At 36.3% G+C, this 26,527-nt stretch overlaps 1 protein-coding gene across 1 annotated transcript; it reads right to left on the reverse strand.

Annotated features, from left to right (window-relative positions):
* Positions 1-11,203: 11,203 nt before the first annotated feature.
* On the reverse strand, positions 11,204-12,566 carry LOC143606863 (protein JINGUBANG-like). Its single transcript, XM_077082491.1, has one exon. It carries the CDS (start codon positions 12,519-12,521, stop codon positions 11,289-11,291), a length of 1,233 nt encoding a protein of 410 aa, XP_076938606.1. The 5' UTR covers positions 12,522-12,566; the 3' UTR covers positions 11,204-11,288.
* Positions 12,567-26,527: the final 13,961 nt, after the last annotated feature.

The raw sequence follows: 26,527 nt of genomic DNA on the forward strand, positions 1-26,527 counted from the left end.
GTGAACTTGATAAGGGGTTGATCCGTGGTTTGTTCGGTCGAATGTTTTATGCTGGCGAACTTGACAAGTCCATGTATAACAAGGCAAACTTATGCCCCGCGTATAAGTAATTATTGCACGTCCTCATTCATTTCCTTGGTGGAGAAAAGGTGGATTTGACGAGTGCCGGATTATGCCTCAATCGACATTGTCGCGTTGATATTGAACAAACCGTTCAATTTATCCGAGGTGATCTTCTATCATCTTAAGGAAAATTGTTTAGTCAAGCATCGACGAAACAAATTCCTTATGTATCCACGGTTTATCCGGTTGATCATTCAAGATGCGATTCCTGATATGGAGATTGATGAAACGCTTCGCAACGACGTGCTGAAGCTTGATCATATAACTGCTGACATGATGTGGAGAATGAATTTGTATCGTCAGGAAACGTCGAGGACCAAACGCTTTGATTGGTCACATTTAAAATCCGGCATATGTCTGTCCTTCTAATGATCGTTGGATCCACGATGATTCTGATTCCGAACGTGAAGAGGGTCCATGTGGGAACGAAGAAGGTGATGATGGAGATGATGGTGGAAATGGTAGAGATGGTGGTCAAGGTGTTGACCAACAACATGTTGAGGTTGTGTTGGCAAGTTCATCTGTTGCACCACATAAACGGAAGGGCAATGAGCTTTCTTATGACGAACCGCCCAAACGTCATCTTCGACATGGATCTGGAGTTGAAATAAGTTCTCCTGAACCTAGGTCATCTGATATTCAAAGCCCGTCGGTGCTGCTTACTACTAGCACCCCAGAATTCACATTGACGACAACTCTGACATCTTATCCAAGGCTTGGTATGATTCCTCAATCCGTTTTATCTGCATTACCAAGGCCTACTGCTGCTACATCGGTGGTTCCTCCAACACCGACCATGATGCCGACACATCCTATGGACATATCGTTCATGAGGATTAGTCGTCCTCAAGGTCCTGTGCAGCCGACACCTTCATCTTTCCATGCTATGCCCCTGGAAAATCGAATGAACATGCTATTGAGTTTGATTCACCTTTTTGAGAATCAAATGGCGACCTATCGTCAAGCTCACGAGCAAATTTTAATCAATCAGAGGCGTTTGATGGGATTTGTCTCGTACTGTTAAAAGGAGACAAAGGAGCCGCGTGAGGTTGTCACGCCTCATGGGGTGAAAATAAAGAAACATGAGGATCTAATTCTTCAGCTTACGTGCAAGGACGATCAACTTAAGAAGCTGAAAAATGGTGACGATGATTCTGATGCCTTGGGTGCTGGAGGAAATGAGCCGAAACAAACTCACGGCTCATCCTTTGGTGCTGGTACGAGTAGCGGTGTAGGCGGTGATAAACAATTGGTGGTTTATTATGACTCGACTAACGCTCAACCAATTGAGGCGGTCAAATCCAACACCATCCTGTTCATAGATGACAAGAAAGGCATCGTGATGAGTTCTGCCAACCTTGACGATATTGAAGAAGGGCAGTTTGTCGATCAGTCCTTGACACGTCAACATATTGCTTTATTGTTGGGACTGAACGACAAAGAACTCGATGTGGTGGAAGCTGAGGATGATATGGAGGTGATCAACGATGAAGAAGTCTTACATGATCCAACGATTCCTGAGATGAACACGTAGTTTATTTATGAAGATGAAGAGATCGAAATAGAAGATGTGACAACAGAGGAATACCCCGATCTTTATCAACGATCCAATGTTGATGAGGGTATTCCTACCTTCAATGAAGAAAATGTAAAAGTTGCTGAAGATCATCGGGAAAAGGTCTCAAAGGGCAAGGGCAAGAAGTTTGATTGGAATCCTGATCCGTCGGTTGCTGATATTCAGGGTCGGTTGGCGTATCGGATCAAGCGAGCTCGTAAGATTATTGAAGTGTATAGGTACGTGAATGAAGAGCAGAAGCAGGATGCGATCGCACGCGTTAAAGCCAATCAAAAGACAACTTTTAAAGCCGTGTTACTGTTAAAGGCGATATCGTTTCCTGGCTTAACGATTCTGAACTTAAGGTCTGTATAATCAAATGGGAGAACGGTGTTCAGTACTATCAGAAAATCACTGACGTTCTCTCATTACCGCGATGGGATGTTCGTACCCTCGCGAGCCGACCTTTCATCAACCGCGTTGGAAATAGTCAAGCAGAATGGTTTCACCAACATTTACTTTTCGAGGTAAACCGCGGGTTTAAGTTCTTTAAGCCGCAGATTCCGATCCGTAAGCGTATTGATGAGATTGATCCATGTACGGGATGGAGGAAGCTCGTGCTAAAGGTAAAACCACCAACAACGATGAAGTATGTACCGGTGAAGACTTTCCCGCAAGGTCTTCACCTAACGTTCAACTGTTGGTACTACGACAATCGTACTTAACATACTCTTAATACACATATCTAATAACTAATATATATATATATATATATATATATATATAGCTGATTAATATTATATCATGAACTAGATCCGATTAAGGTATTCGATCTAATTCTGGTAATCAGTATCGTTTAGATCTTTAAAGGTAATTACACAATACGTCATCATCATCATCATCAACTGAGTCTAAAAACATACCCTTAACCAAGATCAAAGAAATCACTTTGGTGTTGTTTGTTTCTATATAGATAAAATGTCTACAAACTGCGGACTACATCTGCAAACATCTGTAGAAGAAGAGGTGGATCAAACCACTGCAGTTTGTTGTTAGAGTATAAATGTTAATGCTAGGTCTAGTGGGCTAAATGTGTCATGTTTATTGTATAATGGGATAAAAATTTCATTATTAGAAAGTTTGTAGTGTGGCGTATAAGCCTAAGAGGCGTATAAGCATATACGCTGACCACGGCTTATACGTGAACACTGTAGCAGTATATATAGCTTTCATGTTTATCATTTTGCAAGAGTTTTTGCAATAGTTCTGATTTGTACTCAAAGTGTTATATCAATATATCAGCGCTTACCAGTGAATGTGTTGTCAATCCTTTACAACATTATTCCCCGATATTGTTTAGTATATCAAATAACTAGTTAATTGATCCGAATCATAACATATTACACGCAAATAATGTCATGCATGATCTGGATCATGCATTTTCAAGTGGTATTAGAGAATGAGGCTCATATTCACTACTGATTACAACGCATTATGAGGTTAATTGTTGAAGATTTGAAGATTCAAAGTCAACTCCATTACGATCACATTTTCTTCTATTACTCTCTTGTTTATGGATCATTTTTCAATTCGTTTGGTCATGATGATCGTTGATACCTAATAATCGTTTCGGCAAGAGTGAACTGGTTAATTCAAGCTAAAGTTCAAGTTTTTTATTTTAAAAGTTGAACAGTTTGAACGGCGTATAAGTCTTCTGGTTCATGTATAAAATGTTATACGTCTGTATAAGCTGATATACAGAGTATAAGCTTTAGCCGTATAAGTTGTGATCGTATAAGAGGGACATACGCTTTTAACTTGGATATACAATGGTTTTTGTCCGTATAAGAAGGTATATGTGTGTAAGGTGTTATACGGATAAAAGTTATACGTGTGTAAGGGGTTATATAGATAAAAAAGGGTTATACGCTGGGTTTAGAGGTTATACATTAGCAAGGTTATACGTGTGTTTGAAAATATGGAGGATTTAAATGCGTTTGTTACACATGCGTTACCAATCATTCAGATGGGCAGATAAGTTTGAAACTTATGTACAATCTGTGAACTATGACACTTGGGAAATTGTTGAAGTTGAATACATCATTCCGAGGAATGAAAATGGCACAAGTCATAGATTATCTCAAATACCTGAGGCTGACAAAGCTAGGTTTATTCGTGAGAAAAAGATAATGAATTTGTTTTAACAATCAATCAAATATGAGATCTTACAATTAATGCAACACAATGGGTCATGTCACTCAATATGGGAGGCTTTACTGAATATAGATAGAGGGAATCCCAATATGAGAAATTTAAAGATGACACTATTAAAGAAAGAGTTTTTTATTTTCACAATGGTCAAAGGTGAATCGATGGCTCAATTAATTGAAAGATATTGTCATCTTGTGAATGAGATGAAAAGGTTGGAATTGATAAATAAGAGTATGAATACATTGATAAACTGGCAGATTCTTTATCTGACGACTGGGAAACATTCATAATGATTCAACAATCAAACCCGATCAATTATGCAAGATTGACCTTGGCCCGATTCATTGAGAAACTGGAAGCTCATGAACTTGAGATTTGTAAGAAACAGAAAATGAAGAATCCATGAGTAACTCAAGACATTGGTTTATATTTTAATTCATCACAATTGGTGATTGCCCCAAGCCAGAAGATTCAAACTGCTTATGTTACAAATAGTAGTATTGGTGGAAATTCTCAATCGAGTCAATTGTCCAACATACCTCATTTTACAAGCTCTTATGTTGGAACTAATACCATAACTTCTTCTATTCCTGATCAATCACCAAAGCCAACTAGTCCACCATCTGATTTTGTTCAATGCAATATTGCGGTTAATATCAAAAACAACAATGGACTAGCAGTTGAAAACTTTCAAGAACACATGGCTTTCTTAGGATCCGTCCTGGAGTCGTATGAGTGTTTGATCGCTGGGCGTATCGGTAATTATAACATGACAAAAGAAGATTATGATTAAATTGACCCCGAGGAGATGAAAATGCTTAACATTCGTTGGTGTATGAAAAGTGTGGTGAGGAGAGCTCAAAGATTTAGAGAGATCACTGGTAAGAATTGTCTTGATGGGACAACTGCTAAACTAGGATTTGGTAAGTCAAAGGTCCGATGTTTTCATTGCAAAGAGAAGGGTCATTTCAAGAGAGAGTGTACAAATCTGGAAGTTGGAGATTTTAGTCCTAATCCATTTGGTCGAGACTCCAACCGACAAGCAATATATCATTAAAGTTCACCTACACAAGCTGAGGCATCAAAGAAACCTGAAGCTTCGTCCTCAAAGGCATGGCATGCTCAACTGGATGAAGGTTTTAACTTGAATTTTCTTGTTCATAAAGCTAATGTGGCAGAAGTATTTGGTGAAAGGTCAAAAGTTAAAGAACAAGAAAACAAGAATGATGCAGAAAATGATGATGTTGCTGAAAGAATGCGTGATGATGAAGAAAAGATCTCTATTGCTACCGAGGATTCTCCTAAAAGTTTTGAATCGATTCCTAATGAATTATTTAAGTCATTTTTGCCACCTGATGTGTTTTAGAGTTTTTGCAATAGTTCTGATTTGTACTCAAAGTGTTATATCAATATATCAGTGCTTACAAGTGAATGTGTTGTCAATCCTTTACAATATTATTCCACAATAATGTTTAGTATAGCAAAAAACTATTTAATCGATCCGAATCATAACGTATTACATGTAAATGATGTCATGCATGATCTGGATCATGTGTTTTCAAGTGGTATCATAACCTATTGTTGAACGCGAAAGGTTAAGACCTTATACGGCGTATAAGTCATTATGACTTATACGACGTATAAGCTTTATAACCTTATATGTGAATCTTTACTTTTAGACTCATATGTATAAAAGAACTTACACATGGGATGTACTTATGCGTTGAACTGAACTTATCCGTCTATAGAGACTTATACGCCTATACAGACTTATCTGTTTGTTCTTTGATGTGCTTGACCTTATACGTGAATATAGACTTATACGTTGTAATATCATATACGTGTATTAAGGACTTATACATGCCTACATTAATTTTTTTTAAAAAAAATTGTTATAAAACTTATTAACATGTAATTTGGTTTGTTTGATTGTGTATGTGCAGATGGTGAAAATAAAAGATTTTGATGTGAATCATAATATGTGTTCGTTTCTAGACGGATCAGATGACAAGATGGAACCATTTTTAGTTATTTTGCCGTTATTTGAAAAATCGAGAATCTTTAAAGCGATCACTTCTAATACCGTGATAATCAAGGAGCTGGTTGCTGAATTCTTGAAAACGCAAAGCTAGGCGGAGAATGTATAAAGTCGAGGGTCAAAAACAAGGAGATTATAATTTCTGAGCAAGTCTTAAGGGATGTTTTGGAATTAGGTGATGAATCTACCGATCCTACTTCGTTGGATGAACTAATGGTGAAGGGTTGTTTGCTAAAAATGGGATACGAGAATGATTTGAACAGAGGTTTCTTGAAGACTGGGTTGTCAAGACCTTATACGTTATTGGTACATGTGATAATACATTGTTTTGGGAACAAGAAGGGTGGTTATGAAGAAATTCTGGATTACCAAATGTGCATGATGACTGCTTTGTGCGTATACTTATAATATAACTTTTCTAAAGTTATATTCGAGCACATGAAACTATATTTTGATAACACATGGCTAATGTATCCGAGGTTTATTCAACTGATTATTAATCATTAATTTCATGATATTGATAAGATAGGGGAGGAGATGAAGCTAGCTCACATGTCTGTTACTGGGTGTGCTAAGCTAAAGTCTTACTAGAAAAAAGAACGAGAAACAAATTCCTATGTTCAGAGCTTTATTTGGGCATTTACTGAATCCTGATTATGTTGCTCAGTCGAATAATCAGTGGAGAAAAATTGATAGTGATTCTGTACAGGAGAATGAGAATGAGAGGATGCAGAGTTATGTTTATTTGGGTGGTAAATGGTTTGTGAAAGCTGAAGATGCTGAAGCTGAAGTTTCACAAATATTAAAAAGAAACGTAAGCGTGTTGTTAAGACTGAGGTTGTTACACCTCCTGCTCCTATTCCAAATCCTATTGGTGCTCAACAACAACCTGTTGTTGATGATCAATTAGTTGATGATGAAGAAACAAAATCTGATAGTGAGATTCCAAAGAAAGTCTTAGCTGATCCTCGAGCTATGCATGATATTCGTCAGAAATGTAGATCAAAGAAAACGTTTGATGATGACGATGAAACATACGTTCCAGAAACAAGTCAACCAAAGAAGAAAAGAATTAAGCATATGGTGAAAATATCAGTAATTGATAAATGTTTGGTTGATGAGCCTGATGACATTGAAGTTGTTCAAGGAACATCAGTTGCTAAAACTCCAGAGGTGGTTAAAGCACCTGAAGCTGATAAAACACATGATTTTGAAGTAAACTTAAATGATGCGAATGATCATTTGTTGAAGACACCAACAACCAAAAAGTATACACATTAGGTTGATGCTTTTGTGCATCTAGAAACACCAAAAGTTTATCCGAAAGTTTCTCAACAATCATTTACTAATGTTTATCTGCAAATAGATTGTCCTTCAAAAGAAGAGGTTGATTCGCTAAAAGAAAAGGTTGCAAGTCAAGAAGTGAAGATAACAAGTCTTGTTGATGAGATTGATTGTTTACAAGCTGATAACGTTGAAATAAAGAAGAGGTTGGATGAAAGTGAGCGTAAAAGGAAATTATCTGATGATTTACTTGTTAAACACATGAAATACTTTGTTATCATCGAGCAGAAATTCGGTATTCATTTTAACTCCGAAGTTGACAGAGCTGAAGCTGATAACACCATGTTTGAAAGGGTATATGGTGGTGATATTGGTGTAGCCGAGGCATCTTTTCGTGGGGAGTATGATTTGGAAAAAGCTGTTGATAAAGGAAAGTCTAAAATCAAAGAGCCTATTATTGTTGATGATGTGGTTAAAGATTCTGTGCAAGCTAATGAATCTAGTCATGTTACTAAATTTGTTAATGAGCCAGTGATGAGTAATGATCCAGTAGTTGTTGAATCTTTTGTTCCTATTATTGAACAATCAGATGTAAAGGTTTTTGAGGGGGAAGAAGAAGATAAAGAATATGAGGAGATGTTAGACTTTGGTGATTCTGATAATGATGATTTTGATGACTTAGATGATGATGATACACCGCAAGGTGGTGCTGGTGCGATTGCTGGTAAGTCTGAAAAGAAATTTGATTTTGTTGGTGGTGATGTTCAACAAGATGGTCCATAACAGGAATCAGAATCTAAAGGTCAAATCTTTGGAGGAATTAGAAGACTTGATTACTTCTAACTTCTGTGTTTCTAATATGGTGGATGCTTTGGAAAAGGGGGAGATTTCAATAGATTAATCTGTTTTGGCAAAGATGTTGGAAGTTTCTATGGATGACTTGACGTTTGATTTTGAAAAAGATATTCCTGAACCAGATATTGATGCTGATTGGTTGAATACTGATGTAGAGTTTATGGTAAAAGAGGCTAAACGTGGTTTCGAGAAATGGACACCTCAGTTGCCTAAGGTGTTCAAATCAAAAAATCGTAAGAATCCTGAAGGGGAATTGATAAGAACTTTGAGATATACATGGCCAGATTCACTTCGCATTATACCGTTGTACCCAATGGAACAAGATTTTCATCCTTACTTCCTTTGTTGGTATTATTTGACGTTGACTGGTGAAGCGAGCATATATTTGGATCGTGGGAATGAAAATTACGATGTGATTAGAGTGCATGATCCAATGTGGTTGATAAACTGTTCTTTCAAAGATATTGAGACACTTCATGTAAACAAGATACAATGTAATGATGAGAAAGTAAAGACACAAGCCAACCAGTTTCAAAAGGTTGTGGACTTAATTATGCTTTGATAAGAAAATACATTATGGTAGAGCATGTGAAACTAATTGGAGGGCTGTTAGTGAAGAGCAAGAGAAACCTGAAGCTGATTTGGAAGATATCTTAAAGATTGAGTTATGGAGGCGTCATGGAATAGATTTCAATATAAAGACATGGGTGTGTCTAGGCCTACATCTCAACAAGGATCTACTAATCCGTCGTTTGATGAAGCATGGAAGGAGTATCGAAAAAGAGTTTTGGTATGGATTAAAGACCTAGCAATATCCAAGGGGGAGTTTGTTAGAGCATTAATGTCTAATGCTAGGTCTAGTGGGCTAAATGTGTCATGTGTATTGTATAAGGGGCTAAAAATGTCATTATTAGAAAGTTTGTAATGTTGCGTATAAGCCTTAGAGGTGTATAAGCTTATACGATCATATAAGCTTATACGTTAACCAAAGCTTATACGTGAACACTGTAGCAATATATATAGCTTTCATGCTTATCATTTTGCAAGAGTTTTTGCAATAGTTCTGATATGTACTCAAAGTGTTATATCAATATACCAATGTTTACAAGTGAATATGTTGTCAATCCTTTACAATATTATTCCGCGATATTGTTTAGTATATCAAATAACTAGTTAATCGATATAAATCATAACGTATTACACGTAAATGATGTCATGAATAATCTGGATCATGTGTTTTCATTTGCAAAAAGAAATTGTTTGCTTTTTAACGTCTGCAAGCTGATAAACTAAACTAAAATCTAAACAATTTTCCAAGTGCTCAGTTCATAAACAACATTTCAAGTGCTCAATTCAAACCTAAACAAACATAAATAATTTTCCAAGACATAAATCAAGTGTTCAATTCAAACCTAAAATATTCAAACCAAGTGCTAAATTCGAACCTAACACTAATCACAAAACATAACATAGTCAGTTACATTACATGTGGATGGAGATTTGTCGGTGGATGTGGCTTAGAGGAGGTGGTGCGATGGCAGCTGCGACAGTTAGGGTGGAGGAGAGTATGATGGTGACATGAAAAGGGAAAGAAGAAATGTGATGTTTTTTTTTAATTTATTTTGCAAGCATTAGAGTTTAAACCTTTTAGAGGTTAGAAGACTATAGTTTATGTCTTCTAGGATAAGAGGACACACATATTCTTTTTAATGAAATGTCTTCCCAAAAAAACAAACACACTGCAAATCTAAACGTTTGCGCGTGGTTTATACGATGCAGACAAAATAGGTTAAGAAAACCTTTTATGAGAAAACAAATACTGTGTTACATGATCCATACATGAGAGAACAAAAACATGGGATCTACTATAGGTTTCAAAACCATCAGGGTCTTATGCATTACACTTTTAGGTGTAAAAAACCTATTGACATATTGTGGTCCTACAAGGGAACCACTATTTAACGTTATAGTAGATGTGATTATGCCCATCTTAAATATATATAAATGAAACATTTAAAAGCTATATGGTTTTTACTAATCTCATCTAAAGTCATCATATTATTTTATTTGTAAATGAAAGTTTTTCATGCATTTGACCCAAATTCGTGGGTATGAGTCTTATCAAACCCAGATAGCCTTTAAACGGCTTATAACATCTCGTGATATTAAAAATTAATCTTAATAAATATTTGATATGACAATCCTATAAAATAGAGTTATACAAAAATTAATGTCTGATTTAAAAAATAAGATATTATTTATTATTTAAAACAATTTATAGTAAAAAAAGTGGGTTACGAGTCTCACCAAACCCAAAAATATTCCATTTATTTGTGAAACATTTTAATTATCAAACCTTAAATATATAATTATTTACTAATTTTCTCACAATAAACAAAATAAAAGTTAAAAATATATATTTTTATATATATTGAAAACGTAAAATATAAAACAACACTCGTAACACAAGGGTTAAAAGCAACGGTTAAAAGCTAGTAATAAAGCGATGCATTCATATAAATATCTTGTAAACGTGCAATAGATCATTCATTCGTATACGTTAATAGAAAGACCCCAACTTTATGTTATATTCACTCACTTTCCAATTTCGTTATCATTATCACAATCCTACTCCCACCTACTCACCTAGATTATCGGATAAAGCAGACAGGACCGGCTGCGAAAAGACGAAAAAAAACAGGCTAAAGGCGAACTTTTTTTGGGCCTAATGTAAAAGAAACATTTTGTTGGATTTAAACAATTTAATTATAAATGGGCTTATTTGATTATGATTTAAGTTGTGTAAAAATATTTTGTATAAAAATAAGCTTAAAATTGTCTCAAATAAGACCGAATACCACTACATTTTGGTTAGATGTCATACCCCTTTACCATTAGACCAAGCAAGTGGTTATGTAATTGTGTTGAAACATTGATTACACACATGTTTTTAATAAAAATACATATAATATTTTTTTTAAAACAAAATTTGGAACCTAGCGGGGTGTCGGGCCTGTGGTCGTCGACTACCCTGCCATGCCTCAAAGACGGCCCTGAAAGCAGATATCACCATATACTATTAGCCGGAGATATTTCTTTAACAATGTACAATAAAAAAAGACACATTAAAATTGTACTGAAAAAAAAAGATATTCATCTATTATTACACGGCAACATAATACTTACATAATTGCACTGATTCATCAAAATTTACACAAGAAATCAAAGAAAGGGTACCCATATTTTCCAAACCTTTACATCACAATCCAAACTCCCACTATAAACGAGATAAGAAGTACCACCAGACTCATCTGAACCACAGGCGTCCACAGCACCAGCCAAACACTTGATTGGACCATTATGCCCTTCCAGAATACACACACGGCTATATTTCATTCCACTTATACCCCTCCAAACCCTAACTGTCTTATCCGTTGACCCACTAACCACCAAATCTCCCACCACCACAATACTCAAAATCCCCTTGCTATGCCCTCTTAGAGCTCCGGCCACCACCATATGCCGCCCATCGTTCCCGTTCTTCCACACGAGTATCGACCGATCGCAAGCACCCGAATACAAAACCGACCCATCCCTGCTTAAAGCCAATGCATTCACCGCTGATTTATGTTTCTCCAGTACGTCTATTAGTGCATGTTTATTCTCTCCGGCCAGTTTTCTCCACACTTTGATTTTCCTGTCAGAGGATCCGGTGTACACGTACCCGTCTTCAGACACAACGATGGCGTTGATAGCGTCATCATGCGCGTCACAAACGGACTCCAAACACTTGAAATCCGACGTCCGCCACACCTTAAACGTCCTGTCCCATGAACCGGAGTAAAGAAAAGCACCGTCGTGAGACACCGCCAGCGCCACCACGGCGTCCGTGTGATTCACCCGCTTATTTCGGCTGGTCTTTATATTGTTTTTCGATAAAAACATCTTCGTGAGCCGATCGTTAAGCGTCGGCAACGTCGCGAGATATGTCGACGTTGTCATTTTCCAATTATTATTATTATTATCATTACTATTACTGTTGCTACCGCTATTGCTATTACTATTACTGTTACTATTATCAGCTTCGTGACATATTTTCCAAACGCAAATTTTGTGATCCTGGTGACCGGTGAACAACCTGTCACCGGAAACCACCACTGAGTTCACCGGGCTGTCTCCGAAGGCCACCAGGTTTTTGGAGGAGTCTCGAGGCCAGAACCGGACTTGGTGGTCGGAGGAGGCCGAGAGGAGGTGGTTTCCGGTGAGAGTAAGAGAGGTTATAGAGGACGTGTGTGCCTTCAAGGTGGTGAGATACTGGTGTCTTTGGAATGGTTGTTTCGATGATGTTAAGGAAGAAACTGATGATAAACTGTGTTCGGAAGAGATACAGTCGGATTCGGGTACGATTTCTTGATCGTTAGACCACTGGCGATGATGATGTTGAAGAATACCCATTTTGGTGGATTGGATTGGATTGGAGTTGTGAGTATGAGTATGAGTATGAGTATGAATATTGAATAGCATGGACTTAGGGTTTATATATGGCGTCTGGCGTAGATTGGTGAATCTACTTGGTGAGACCCATAAAGAGATGTACTTGTTGCAACTTGGCGTACTAGTTGCATATTTTGTGTCTTCTTTCCCGTATATTAGGACTGCCAATTTAATAGTCAAGTCCAGCAACTATGTGTAGAATAATAATATTTGAACATTTAAAAGGTCTTTGTGGAGTTGAGTTACGTTGAAGAGATTTTAAAAATGGTTGACTGTAACTAAAGAATTGAAACTTTGCTATCGTATCAAGAAAGTTGAGAGTAAAAGTCTCATATAATATATGGTTACCTCATTATATATCCCTACAAATTGTTACTTGTCTCCACATGTTATTTGTACCCTTCACAGCTTGTCTCACGTCTTTAATGGACTGATGGCCTATCTATCTATACCCACCATTATCGACATAATCAAAGACTAATTAGTCACCACGTTGAGACCGCCACTCTTGTCTCGTCCATTGAAGTCTTTTACATAACACGATCCTTTGTTATCCATTTAAGCTTCAATTTTATGAAAATAATTCATTCATACAATACATATACAACGAAATTTATTCCTAGAATTTTATACTTAGTCGTCTTTTCAGATTTATGCTTAGTAATATAAATATAGAAATTTTCAATGTTAAATTTGATAATGAAATTATTGTTAAAAGTTAATTAATCCTCATGTTCTTTTTTTAAACAGAATTTGTTTCGCAAGTTTTTGATAATCTGATAGTAGCTAATATAAAAAAAAACATTGGAATTATGTATTACATTTTTCATTAGTATTTTTACTTCATGGCTATCTAGTTATGATACCTTATAATAATTAAAAATTTGAAATATCTAATTATAAAATGCAAAAACCTTTTCATAAAGAGTTAGTACCATGACAACAGGGGTGCTACTTGACCCAAATCAAATGATTCAATTTCAAAAGGCCTTCTTTAATCATAGAGTCTTGTGATGTATAGATTTCTTGAATTAAAAAATGTGTTTACTTGAACCGGTCCTTGATATATATAAAATTTAGTATACAAGTACGTAATTGTTAATTTTTTTTGGCATACCTATATCAATATCTATATATACACTTTCTAATAAAAAAAAAACAATTTTTGACATCACATTCCCACATGCACTCTTAGCAATTTTTAGCCCATTTTGAAAATATGGTTTATCGGGTCACCGCGCGAGTTATAACCCGACCCGTTTCACATCCATTCAGTTTCATATAGATTCTTATCTAACCCTGTTTTGTCAAATCCTGACATTCCTTCGTCGCTGACTCCTCAAGGTGATTATCTTCAACCATCGCCTCCATCAGATCTGATAACCTTCCATCCTCTTTTGCGTACTTGCAATCGTGGTTCATATATATTTTTGTAACACCTCGGATTTAAACGGAATACGCCCAGGTGCATTGTACAAATCACTTATAATCTTGTAATTAATAATGACATTATATTTCTTTTATTCCATAATTTCACAAGTACACAACTAGTTTGATAATGAGACAAACAACATTACATCTAAATGAAACAAATATTATTCTATAAAATAATCCTAAGGTATAACTAATTTTCTTGTCATAGCACTTCATCGTATCAACCTGCAACATATTTAAAATAATATATTTTGTCATTAACACAAGTTGGTGAGTTTTCATAAGTTTTTGTGTATATAAATATATATAAAATGCGCGGTTCAACGATCGTCATACAATAAATATTCAAACATAATGTAAATGAAAGAAAGTAGTGTCGTCCTCCCGTTCCTTTAGCCGAAGTTGTAGTAATAGGAGAAATGAGAACCACTAAGCATAACAAGTTTTACAAACTTGTTTCTGAAGCAGATGAAGCTTTAGGATCTCGCTACTTTTGGTCCTTAAATGTTATATTCAAAGCACCAATACGTTGTTACTTAACATTAAAGCACGGGCAGTAGCTAGCCATCTAAGGTGTCTTTGGCCGACCAAGGTTCTAGTTTCATCACAAGCAAAAGACAAATACTTGATCACATTTAATAGTACAAGACGCATCTGCCTTGAGGGCATCGTTCTCCTCTTTAAACTTTCAACAACAGAGGAAGCGTCAAAGCTAGAATTTTCTTACTTAACCGCTTCGATGTCTATAAGAATCTTCCTTTATCGTAATACCTTGAGCTCTATGAACCATGGATAAGTATGAAAATTCAGAAGCGCTCATATCTCAAACGAATTGATAATTTAAATAGGGGGGGCATTATATACAAACATCCTAGCTGCAACCAGATCGGTTATGGTATCTCGACTCAAGATAGACTAGTTAGGAAAAAAATATTATGAGTACTAGAGATTTTGCTAACAGTAGGATCTAAACCATGAAGGCTCAAAAGAGACTCAATCTCCAACCTTTTCATCCAATATCTCTATATCACAGAATATCCCGCATGGACAGAAACTGGTAATTGTAAAAACACCAGCATAATTATTGATATAAAATATAAAATGAATAATCGATAAAAGGTAATGGAGTTACTATATTTATATGCGGTAGAGTCGGTACCAATGTAGAAGCGGGTGACTAAGAGTAGTAAAGCCCAAAATGGGGGAGGCAGAGCTGAAGAACGGGTAGAAAATTTCGAAATGGTGTACCCTGGGAAGCAAATGTAGTAAAACCTTGTTTAGGAGCAGGAGAAGCAAACAATACCCAAGATCAAAGAAATTACTTACGTGTTGTTTATTTTTTCAGAGGTAAAATGCATTCCTTTGTCGGCGACTCCTCAAGGCGTTTATCTTCAACCATCGCCTCTATCGAATATGATAACATTCCATCCTCTTTTGCGTACTTGAAATTGTGGTTCGTATATATTCTGTAACACCCCGGATTTAAGCGGAATACACCCAGGTGCATTGTACAAATCATTCATAAGCTCGTAATTAATAGTGGCATTATATTTATTTTATTTCATAATTTCACAAGTACACAACTAGTTTGATAATGAGACAAACAACATTACATCTAAATGAAAAAAATATTATTCTTTGAAATAATCCTAAGATATAACTAATTTTCTTGTCATGGCACTTCATTGTATCAACTTGCAACACATTTAAAATAATATATTTTGTCAACAACACATGTTGGTGAGTTTTCATAAGTTTTTGCATATACAAATATATATAAAATGCGCGATTCAACGATCGCCATACAATAAATATTCAACATAATGTAAATGAAAGCAAGTAGCATCGTCCTCCCGTTCCTTTAGCCGAAGTTGTAATAATAGGGGAAATAAGAACCACTAAGCATAAAAAAATGAAGTTGCAAGCGTTAAGTGACGCAGACACGTCCCATCGGACCCTCCCACTATGTGTATGTGTTTGCGTTTGTGTAACATCCACTATAAAAACAATAAACACGTTGCACATAATTCATGTATAATCATAAACAATACTTATGAATAATATTAACACGAACTATAAATGTGAATCGATTTGTAAACAAGTGCATAACTACCGACATAAAAGTCGTGACATACTACACCCCAAAATTTTAAAAGCGTTAAAAAAGGGTTATGAAAAACTCACTTGTTAAGTAAGCTAGTCGAGAGAGAAAAATTCCTTTAAGCGAGTGAATAGACAAAGTTCTGTTCAACGAGCGACCCTATATAAATAAATAGATAGGCTTAAAGAGAAGTTGCGTAAAGAAAATAGTTTGGCAAGCACGTTCGGTTTATGACAAAACAATCTACAAAGAAAAAATATTTTGGGTTTATTAAAAAGGTTTATTTTGGTTATTTAATTTGTCAAGTTAATTTAATTTAGTATTAGAAAAAAACGGGTTATAGTAATTATTAGTTAATTGAGGTGAGTCCAGTTTGTTCCAACCAAACAATTAATTAAGAAAACTAGTTTCACGAGTGGTTATTTTTTTTGGTTGGACACAAACCTGGTTTTTGAGTAGGGTTTGTGTCTAACATTATTCGAAAAATATGAAAGAAAATTAAAGTTGAACATAAAATTCATAAACCGAACATAAGTGAGCAGATTACGAAGAATGACACGTCTCCATGAATGTCGTTTGTGTTGTCATTATGGAAACAAACATTATGTGTAATGACAAGAAGTAAACATTACCCTGGGATTGAATCACAAAAGAGAAAAAAATAAATAATTCTTGAGCAGTTGACATTTGAAAGTTAAACTTGAGACTTGAGAGGAATTGACAGTTTGGATGATTTTGAGTGTAAATTGATGGAACAAATAAATTGAAAAGAATGAGTGAACTTTATATATATCACAACCCGACTTAGGGCCTAGGCATGTGACCCATAGTCGGAACCTGCTTTGTAAATATATAAGAGTTCTGGGTTATATCAGCGGAAGTCTTTGTTTTATGATAAAATATTAATATATTTAGAAAAGCTTCTTGGATATTATATATCCTAGTGTTTGATATATATACCTCATTTAAATATTGTTTGCAATATTTTAATAATAAAAAACTGAGCCATCTCTACCTTGCGCTCATCTATCTCCATGGATGACTATAAATCCTTGCTACCTGTGCTAATCTGTTTCTCTGAAATGTGGGGGAAAAATACGTAAGTGATATGCTGGTGAATCGTTGAATCTAAAAACATATAATAGATCTTTAGCTGACTGATAAGATAGTTTCTTGAACAATCTCAGCAAAAACGTCTCTTATTTTAGGGATTTGTAGCACTTGCCTTACACACACAATTTCGGTTCTTCGTGAACTGACGCCCATTGGAGAACTTTTATTATGATCTCTAGATTGCGGCCACGTAGCATTGATTAATAGACTAGACAGATTATGTTTGGATCAAAACACATGTATACTCGGTCTGAGTTGCTATTATTCTCTATCTTGTAAATTAGGTATCATGTAATCTCTTAAATCTTTTATGTTAGAGATCACGTAATCTCATATAAATATTTGACCAACTTTGTTAAGATATACAACCTGTTTATCTTGACTGATTTAAAAAGGTTTAACGTATTCACCTGTGATTGTCTGTTCTGAATGATGTGGTGATCTTGTTTGAAAACCTTTATGAATGAATGATGCTTAACCTATAATAAAATAGGTTTATATAAATACCCGGATCGTCTCTTGATCCGGCTACAGACCTTTAGTCCGGTTTTGATAGATTTAACCCTTGATTGATCATTTGTTTGTATAAAATATTCAGACGTAAACTCTTTTCGTTTATTTCCTAATCATATGTTAAGTTTATTTTTCATGAGGAAACATCTATAATAGGTTTATTCTTCAAGATGAAACTTCATTTGTCTATAACCTTTGTATATAAAATCTTATGTTTCTTAATTATAAGGAAACATTATTTCAACTATAATCTTTGTATTTATAAATCTGATCAGGGTCTAGGTCATACCCATGACTAGAGTCTAAGCCATGTTATAATAATATAATAAAATTTAATCGGGCAAGACCCCTACCTAGACTCCCATGCAACACTTCCGCATTCATGAGATACTCTTAATCAACTGTTTTGGCAAGTGTAACACCCCGTAACCGCAGCGGAAACGTAAACGGGATGCAACAGACACCTCTGATATCAACCACATTGTTTATAAAGAAAACTGAATGCATTAATATACTTCAAAATTACATTATCTCGTATTTCATTACCGTCTAGGTGATACACACATCATACAATACGATACATAATTCTATTTATTATAATGTATCCTAACATCCTGCACGCAAATCTTACACACATAAAGCACTTAGCACGTAAGCAATCACTTCATCTTAGTTGTACCTGAAAAGCATGTGAGAAAACGGGTCAACTACGAATAGTTGGTGAGTTTCACAATTTGAGTAAACCATGATAAATCCATATCAAAATATAATATTATTTGGGGACACTGTTAACCCAGTACCGTACTCATTCCGGGGGCAATGTTAACCCAGAAACACGATGTAATTATGCTGAGCCCACAAGTGAAACCTCTGACTATCCACACACAACCCCGTGGCGCATACTCCGCCCACGTACCTGCCCCAAACCGCTATGTCTAACATTACATAGCATATATAACAACAAAATAGACATGTGCAACTGGCTGGGAAACATCAGCAAATCCATGCCGGACCAGTTGGGTTTGTCAGACCAATAGTACTATCCACACTCTACCGGCTTTCAGTTAATCACTCGTGTTCCGGGGCCTTAGAATGTTAGCAACTCAGACAATTACCATCTTAGTACATTTCCGTACGATTCCCGTACAATAAAATATATATAAATCCACGCAAATCCATGCGTTCAGTATGTATTTAAACATTTCAGTAGTAACATGCTTCCGCCCCGAGAAAATATGTAAAAACAGTTCAGAAAAAGGGGCTCGTGAAACTCACCTTAGCACATGCAAGCAGGTAACAACAATCATTATCAGTTAACACGTCCAATCTGTAATATGATCCCTACGATCGTTACTATACACTCATTATTAATATAACTTTAACTGTATCAACCGGTACATCTGGGGACACTGTTAGCCCAGCACTGTACCCGTTCTGGGGGGATTGTTAAACCAGAAACACTTCTCCGGACTCAGATTGTGATATCGTTTAGAGTTCAAAAGTCAATTTTCTATAGCTTGTTTCCCCCGTTTTGCGTGCCTAGCACGGTTGTACGTTTTTATGTTTCAAAAATGAGTTTGGTCACACACGACCCGAAAATAGTTGTTGACTGATAATTTAATTAAAGTTGTGAAATTAGAGCTCGGTTTAGACGTCCCGATTGGCCGCGGGACCCGTTTCCGTCTTTAGTGCACCGGAACTGTTAAATCGGTTAAAATTACTCAAATCATCCGAATTATTTTCGGATGATTTATTTTTACTTGTTTAACTCATTTATATGAAAATAGTCCATTTTTAGGGTTTTTATACACCAGTGAGCTCGTTTAAGCGAGCTTTACCGGTTCACTCGTTTTAAGCTTTAAAAGTTTGTTTTGCACAAATAATTATCCGTTTAATCTCGGATCTTGAAATTTTGTATAAATCACTTTTTGACAGTGGGGAATTTTATAAAAATATTTCCAGAATTAATTTTTATATTTAAAATTTATTTATCTATTTTTAAACACCATTTAAACACTAAATATGTCGTAAATACCAAACGACCTTAGAAAAATCCCAAATTTTTCCTGGATGTCCCCTGCCATACACATAGTCCCCTGTAATTTTTCCAGAACCAAAATCTCTTTTTACATGCCATTTTCACTAAAACTGGGCTAGAAAACCCTAGAACTCGTTTAACCGGAAAGCCTACTTAGACTTCTCCAACTGACCTAAAATTTTGTGTGTGACTTTTACATGTTATAAAAAGCTTATCTGAAATTTTCCAGAATTTTTCATGATATTTAACTATTTTTCACCATTTTTGGCCAAGACCGAGCATTAAATTCACCAAATATTCATCCTTTATCCAAAAATTACCAAAAATTCACAGAACTCTTATTTTCATGTGTAGAACATCCCTGTAAAATTTCATGATCCAACTCTAAACCTATCACAATCTGTCCAAAAACTCCAAAACCGAACATAACCGAATATACCTTTCGTTTTCCGCCACTACAAGCTACAAACTCGTCTTTCCGCCTTATCTACCACTAAATACAGAACCTACAACCAACATACCACAATACCAAGCAAGTTACACTCACGATCAAGCCTCTTACACTATAGTTCCGGTTATTGTTTCAAAACTAAAGTTTAAACCGTAAAAATTCGTTTTTGGTTCGTTTAACTCCTTTCTTGGACCAAGATCCCTTGTATAACCCGTATACATCACTTGATCATGCAAGAATCGGTTTTCATCTTTGAAACCTCATTTTCTTGCAAACAAACTCAAGAAACGAAGATGAACACGTACATAACTCGATTTTTACCTCGGTTTTCTTGCTAAAAATCTCGGTTTTTCGATCATGAAGTTGAGAGAATTGATGAACTTGGATGGATTGTTGTAAAAAAAAGAAATGGAAGGATAGGGGATGCTTCCCTAATCCGATCGGAGTTATGTGGGGGTGGGGTGGGACCCACCTCTTCATTCTTAGCCACATGTTTGGATATCCGCAATCCGGATAATGTTTTGGATAATCTGGTTCAGTTCGTTTTTCGGTTAAACGTTTAATTCGGCTTAAAACGAGGCTAAAACGTTCGTTTTTCGGCTTAAAAATGAAATTTATATAAAACCGATTTAAAAACTTTAAAAACTTAAACCATGACATTTATTAACTTAAAATATCATATCATTAATTATCGCGCATCCTTTTCGGCTTGATCGATCATCTTTTGCTCGGTTTGGTATTAAAGGTTTCGTTTAATGTACCGACGTACCATTAAATCGAAATTCTTTTTCTGTGCTTTAATTCACTTATCCCGAAGCTTTAATAGTTCGTAAACATCACTAAATATCATATATCTCGTCTATAATTGAACCCTCGATTCGTTCGGGTTTCAATAACTATCGATCGATTAATCGCATATTCAATACGATGAATTATATATTCACGTACAATCAATACAGTGAACCATGTATCCTCGTATAATTACTGTGGTAATTTATGTAACAGACATTAAATATGACGTAACGATGGTCTACCGGTTAGGGTATACCTGGTTTAGTCGGAATCGTTACATTCTCCCCCCGTTAAGAAATTTCGTCCTCGAAATTTTACACGCCCGCTATCCCCTTCCGAGAGAAAGGTGGGGGGTTTTTCCTTCAGAATTCACCCCCGCGTTACCAGGTATAATCTGGTCCTCGCTGTGAATTCCACTTAATCTTAAACAATAAAGCTTGGTATGTCCAAACTGTTTAGTTTTCCCGTCTACTATCTCTACGGAATTATTTATGATATCAAGTATATCTTCTATGAGTACCTCCATTACTAGTACTTTCGTTGCCTCATCGCTTAGGTACTTTTCAATCCGAATACATGGTAAACATCATGTATAGTACTTAGCCCCTGGAGTACTTTAATCGATAAACTAAATGACCAACCATGGAGATAGTCTCATGAGGTCCAATATATTAAGGAGCTATTTTCGGTTTTGCCAAGCCTCATATCACCTCTCTAAGGTGATGCCTTAAAAATGCCTTGTCACCTCTTTCCGGTGACAATGGTTTCCTTTGAATGTTGGCATAAATCCTTTGCCAATCTCGCACTGCTTTCTGCTTATCTTAAATATTATAAATCCGATTGGTTGTTTTTCGAATCAATTCAAATCTTATGGCTTGATTGGCGCCCATTTTCAATTCAACAAATTGGTGATAATTACTTCACCCATAGAAAGCTTCAAGCTCTCGATGTTTCCTTCCCCGCCTTCCAATATTGGAAGTAGGATGACTATTTCGATCTGAGATAATTGAAAATGGTACTCCACGACGAGATACCATTTCACCATCATGAATTTGGGCGAGAATTTATTGGGGTAATCGTCATGGATTGGGATGAAATGCGAGGATTGGTTAATCGATCCGCGATTACCCAATTTACACCATGCCTTTGTTATATCTTGGGAATTTGCGTCCCGAAATCCACTGTAATTTATTCCCACTATCATTGGCGAATTTTCTGTCGTTGTGGCGTTCCCTAGGGTTTTCGGTATCCAGCCTTATCTATTGCATAACATAAATATTCACCCACATACGTAACCATATCTTTCTCCAAACTCGGCCATTAATAAAATTCTTTTAGATATTCGTATCATCAATAGTCTAATCCGATCCCGGATGTATGGAAGATTTCGATCTATACGTTTCGTCCATGATTAATTCACGAAGGTCATGGAGGGTCGGGATCCAAACCCGATTTTTGAAGTAGAGAATTTCGTCCACGCGCTGTTCGACATTCTTCTCATTGCCGTAAAGTCCCTCCTTTTCCAATTGTTCCTCTTTTAACGCCTCACTTTGAGCGACTCGAATCAGGTCCAAAAGGTTCGACTGGACTATCATCCCCAGCGCTCGCACTCGCAATGGCTTAATCCGATCTTTCCTACTCAAGGCATCGGCTACGACGTTAGCCTTGCCGGGGTGATAACGGATGTCACAGTCATAATCGCTTAACAACTCGACCCATCTCCGTTGCCTCATATTCAGTTCTTTCTGATCGAATATGTGATGCAAACTTTTATGATCGGTGAAGATGGTGCACTTCGTACCGTAGAGATAAAGTCTCCAGATTTTAAGTGCGAAGATAACCGCTCCCAGTTCTAAGTCGTGAGTAGTGTAATTTTTCTCGTGTACTTTTAACTGTCGGGAAGCATAGGCTATAACCTTATTATTCTGCATCAACACGCATCCTAACCTGCTTCGCGATGCGTCACAATACGCGACAAAATCATCGTCTCCATCGGGGAGACTTAAAATCGGCGCTTGGCAAAATTTTAATGGTTTCTATCTTATTTGGATCTATGTGAAATCCTTGTTGCTTTACAACATGACCAAGGGATTATGCCTTCTTTATTCAAAATCACATTTCGAAAACTTCGCGTACAACTCCTCTTGCTTTAACACTTCCACAATTTTCCTTAACCGTCGTTCGTGCTCTTCTTTACGTTGCGAATATATCAAAATATCATCAATGAATGTTATGACAAATTTGTCAAAATAAAGTTTACAGACTCGGTTCATGAGTTCTATGAATGCTGCCGGCGCATTTGTTAGCCCGAAAGGCATAACTAAGAATTCATAATGGCCGTAGCGAGTCCGAAACGCTGTTATTGCAACGTCCTCCTCTTGGATTTTTCATTTGGTGATAACTATATTTAAGACCAATTTTCTAAATATAAATCGCCCTTTGCAGTTGGTTAAACAGATCATTTACTTCGAAGAAGTGAATACCTATTCTTGATCATCACTTTATGCAATTCTCTCTAATCAATACATATCCTAACACTTCCGTCCTTCATTTCCCAAATAACACTGGTGCACCCCATGGTGACTAACTAGGTCGTATGAATCCTTTATCCAACAATTCTTGCAACTGATTGGATAATTCTTGCGTCTCGGACGGTGCAAGTCGGTAGGGTGCTTTAGCAACAGGGCCAGCTTGAGGCATTAAATCGTTTATGAATTCGGCCTGTCGGGTTGGCGGTAATCCAGGAAGTCCTTCTGGGAGAACTTGTGGAAATTCGCGTACCACCGGGATATCTTCTATATGTTTTCTTTTAAATATGTGGCAATCACGTTTGTTAAATGCACCACGTCTTCTTGACGTAAATATTATACCATTTCAAGATGAGATTAGAGTGGTAACATAATACCGTACACTTTTCTCTGTATCTAATCGCTTCATCGTCCGAAAGAGAGCTTCTAATCATCTTCTTTTCATATTTGATTTCAGCTTCATGTTGAATTAGCCAATCCATGTTAGCTGTTACGTCGAACTTCTTAACTTCACTGGTCGTAGGTCGATAAGGAAGGTTAATCGTTCAGAATAATAGGACAATTCTGAACAATTTAGTTAACCATCAGGGATTTACCGTTAGCGATTCTACAGTATAGGGTTCTATAGTTTCACTAATCGGTATCTTTTCAAATGATAGGGGGTTAACAGGAACTAACTTCTATAGACGACCGTAAAAATATCACAGAAGCCTATTGATTTAAAACTACAACGTACTTAATACCGCATTTGGATCATGACGTGCTTTATTCGCATTACTCACAAAAGCACGGCTCCTTGCTTGATCAGAGGTTGATGCTTGTCATGAGGTTCGTCTTCCAACGACACTTTGGTTCAACTTTGGGCAATTTCTCTCGAAACGTTCTGTACTGCTACATTCATAGCAAGTACAACTGTTTGGTATAATTTGGTTTCTTTGGATGGATTGTTATTGAAGTTGTTGGGTTCGGAGTGGTTGTACACGAATGGTTTGGGGTTGCCGGTTCACATGGCTTCAATTGGTTCTACAATTGGGGCATTACGTCCATCTTTACCACACCTGTGGCCTACTATCACTCGACATTCTTCTTCCTACCGATAACTATATTTTCCACATTTAGGGAAGGACCCTTCATGCGGTTCATGTTTTCACACCAGAACTAGTCTTAGTATAATTCTGGGTTGTAGGACATACCTACTTATTCAAAAGCCTATCTTGCACTGTTCCTTTATCATTTCTCTTCTTTAACACTCGACGTCTCACCTAACGTCCTTCCATTCCGCTTCCCATAGAGTCAAATATATCAATGCTGGCTTGCGACACAACCCTTCCAAAGGTTGTATATTTTACAGGATTGACTATACTCCTTATCGATGGAGTTAGTCCCCAATATAGCGCTCACTTCGCTTAGTTTCAGGAGTAATTAGCCATGTTACCAGACATGACAATTACTTCAAACGATTAGCGTGTTCTAAGTGATCAGCACACAACATTTCTATCTGCCATAGCTCAGTTTCCAATCTCTGAACTTAATTACTTGAATAAAAGTGCTCTAGCACAAGAATTTTAAATTCTGACCATATCATCTAAGTAAAAATTTTCTAACTATAATTTTGTACCATCGTGTTCCATCACGATACAACATAATCTACCAACATATCTGTAGCATATTTCACTACACAATGTTCTAGGCTCTTACCAATATCCTTAACCATTTCGATCTTTTCTATCCACTCGCTAATCTATTCCTCCTTTACCATCAGTAAACTATTAATAACTTCCTTAACACAACCAACAAATATATCCTTCATACCGGATCTAATTCATTACGACTACTATTCATGTTTAGTTTATAACTAATACTTGTAGTCATAATAGTATTCGGTGGGACATTATCACTCTTAGTAATACTACTAAGAATTGAAATATTCATATTCATGTGATTGCTCGATCTATAATTCTGCGATCACATTTGCATCAACACTAGCAGTGATCTGTGATACGACATTCGGTATCATCATCTGCTTTCTTTGAGCAATCAACTGAATCATATCAATCTCCATCATTGGAGTTACTCTTTTTATGTCATTCTGCCGTACTCATCCCGTACGCAGTAATCAATACTAATCTCACCGTATAACTCGTTACCAGCTCAATCATACAACAGGTACACATACACACCAAATATTATCATACATATTACACATACCGGTATCTAGTATATATGTCCCACAAATATAATAACATATGGACTTAACCTGACGTCGGTTAACGTTTAAATATGTTTCATAACCCTTGTCACCAACTGACATATAAATCTTTCTCAACAAAGATTAACGTTTAATATGCTTGATTTCAATATCCTTCTGCATGTCAGCATAACCGATACATGCTCACCGTGAGCACCAAACGATTACGTACCACGGAGTTATAATATCCGTGTCTATTTGTATATCCGGCATACACAGTATACCATCTATGAACGAACAACCGACTATGCTATAATGATTCCAACACCTCTTTGTGTATGGGTAATCATTCTATTCGAGTATACATGGGTATAGGCCTCTAACGGATGTAAGGATAACATAGGTGGTTGCAAGGTTCAAGGTAATCGCGCAACATGGGTTGCCTTCAAATATTATCAATTACTATCATTGGAAACTCTATCACTTGCTCAGTCAATGTCCTCCGGCGTTCTAGGTTCGCTAAAATCGGTAATTCTCGATCTGGAGGTGGCATGACTCATATGTTTGAGAGTGAGAGATACTCATATATATTTATATATATTATTTTTATCTGCTCATTTATTATCAAATTTATTGTTATTATTACTATTTTATTTTATTCTATTTATTTATTTATTTATTTATTTACCTTAATGGAATAGGAATGGGTTCAGGTACAGATCCGTCCGTACGTGAGGGTCGGCGGTTCGGGTGAACATAGGGGGCTATTAGGATATACGGTACCGGTGTTGGTAGGGTAAGGGATTTAT

The sequence above is a fragment of the Bidens hawaiensis genome, unplaced genomic scaffold, assembly GCF_021521415.1.
Source record: "Bidens hawaiensis isolate Kalapana, Puna unplaced genomic scaffold, B.hawaiensis_p1.1 tig00077747_1, whole genome shotgun sequence".
Lineage (NCBI taxonomy): Eukaryota > Viridiplantae > Streptophyta > Magnoliopsida > Asterales > Asteraceae > Bidens > Bidens hawaiensis.

What these genes read in the sequence shown, in the direction of transcription:
- LOC143606863 (XM_077082491.1), bottom strand. Translation starts at nt 12,521, where the DNA reads ATGGGTATTCTTCAACATCATCATCGCCAGTGGTCTAACGATCAAGAA.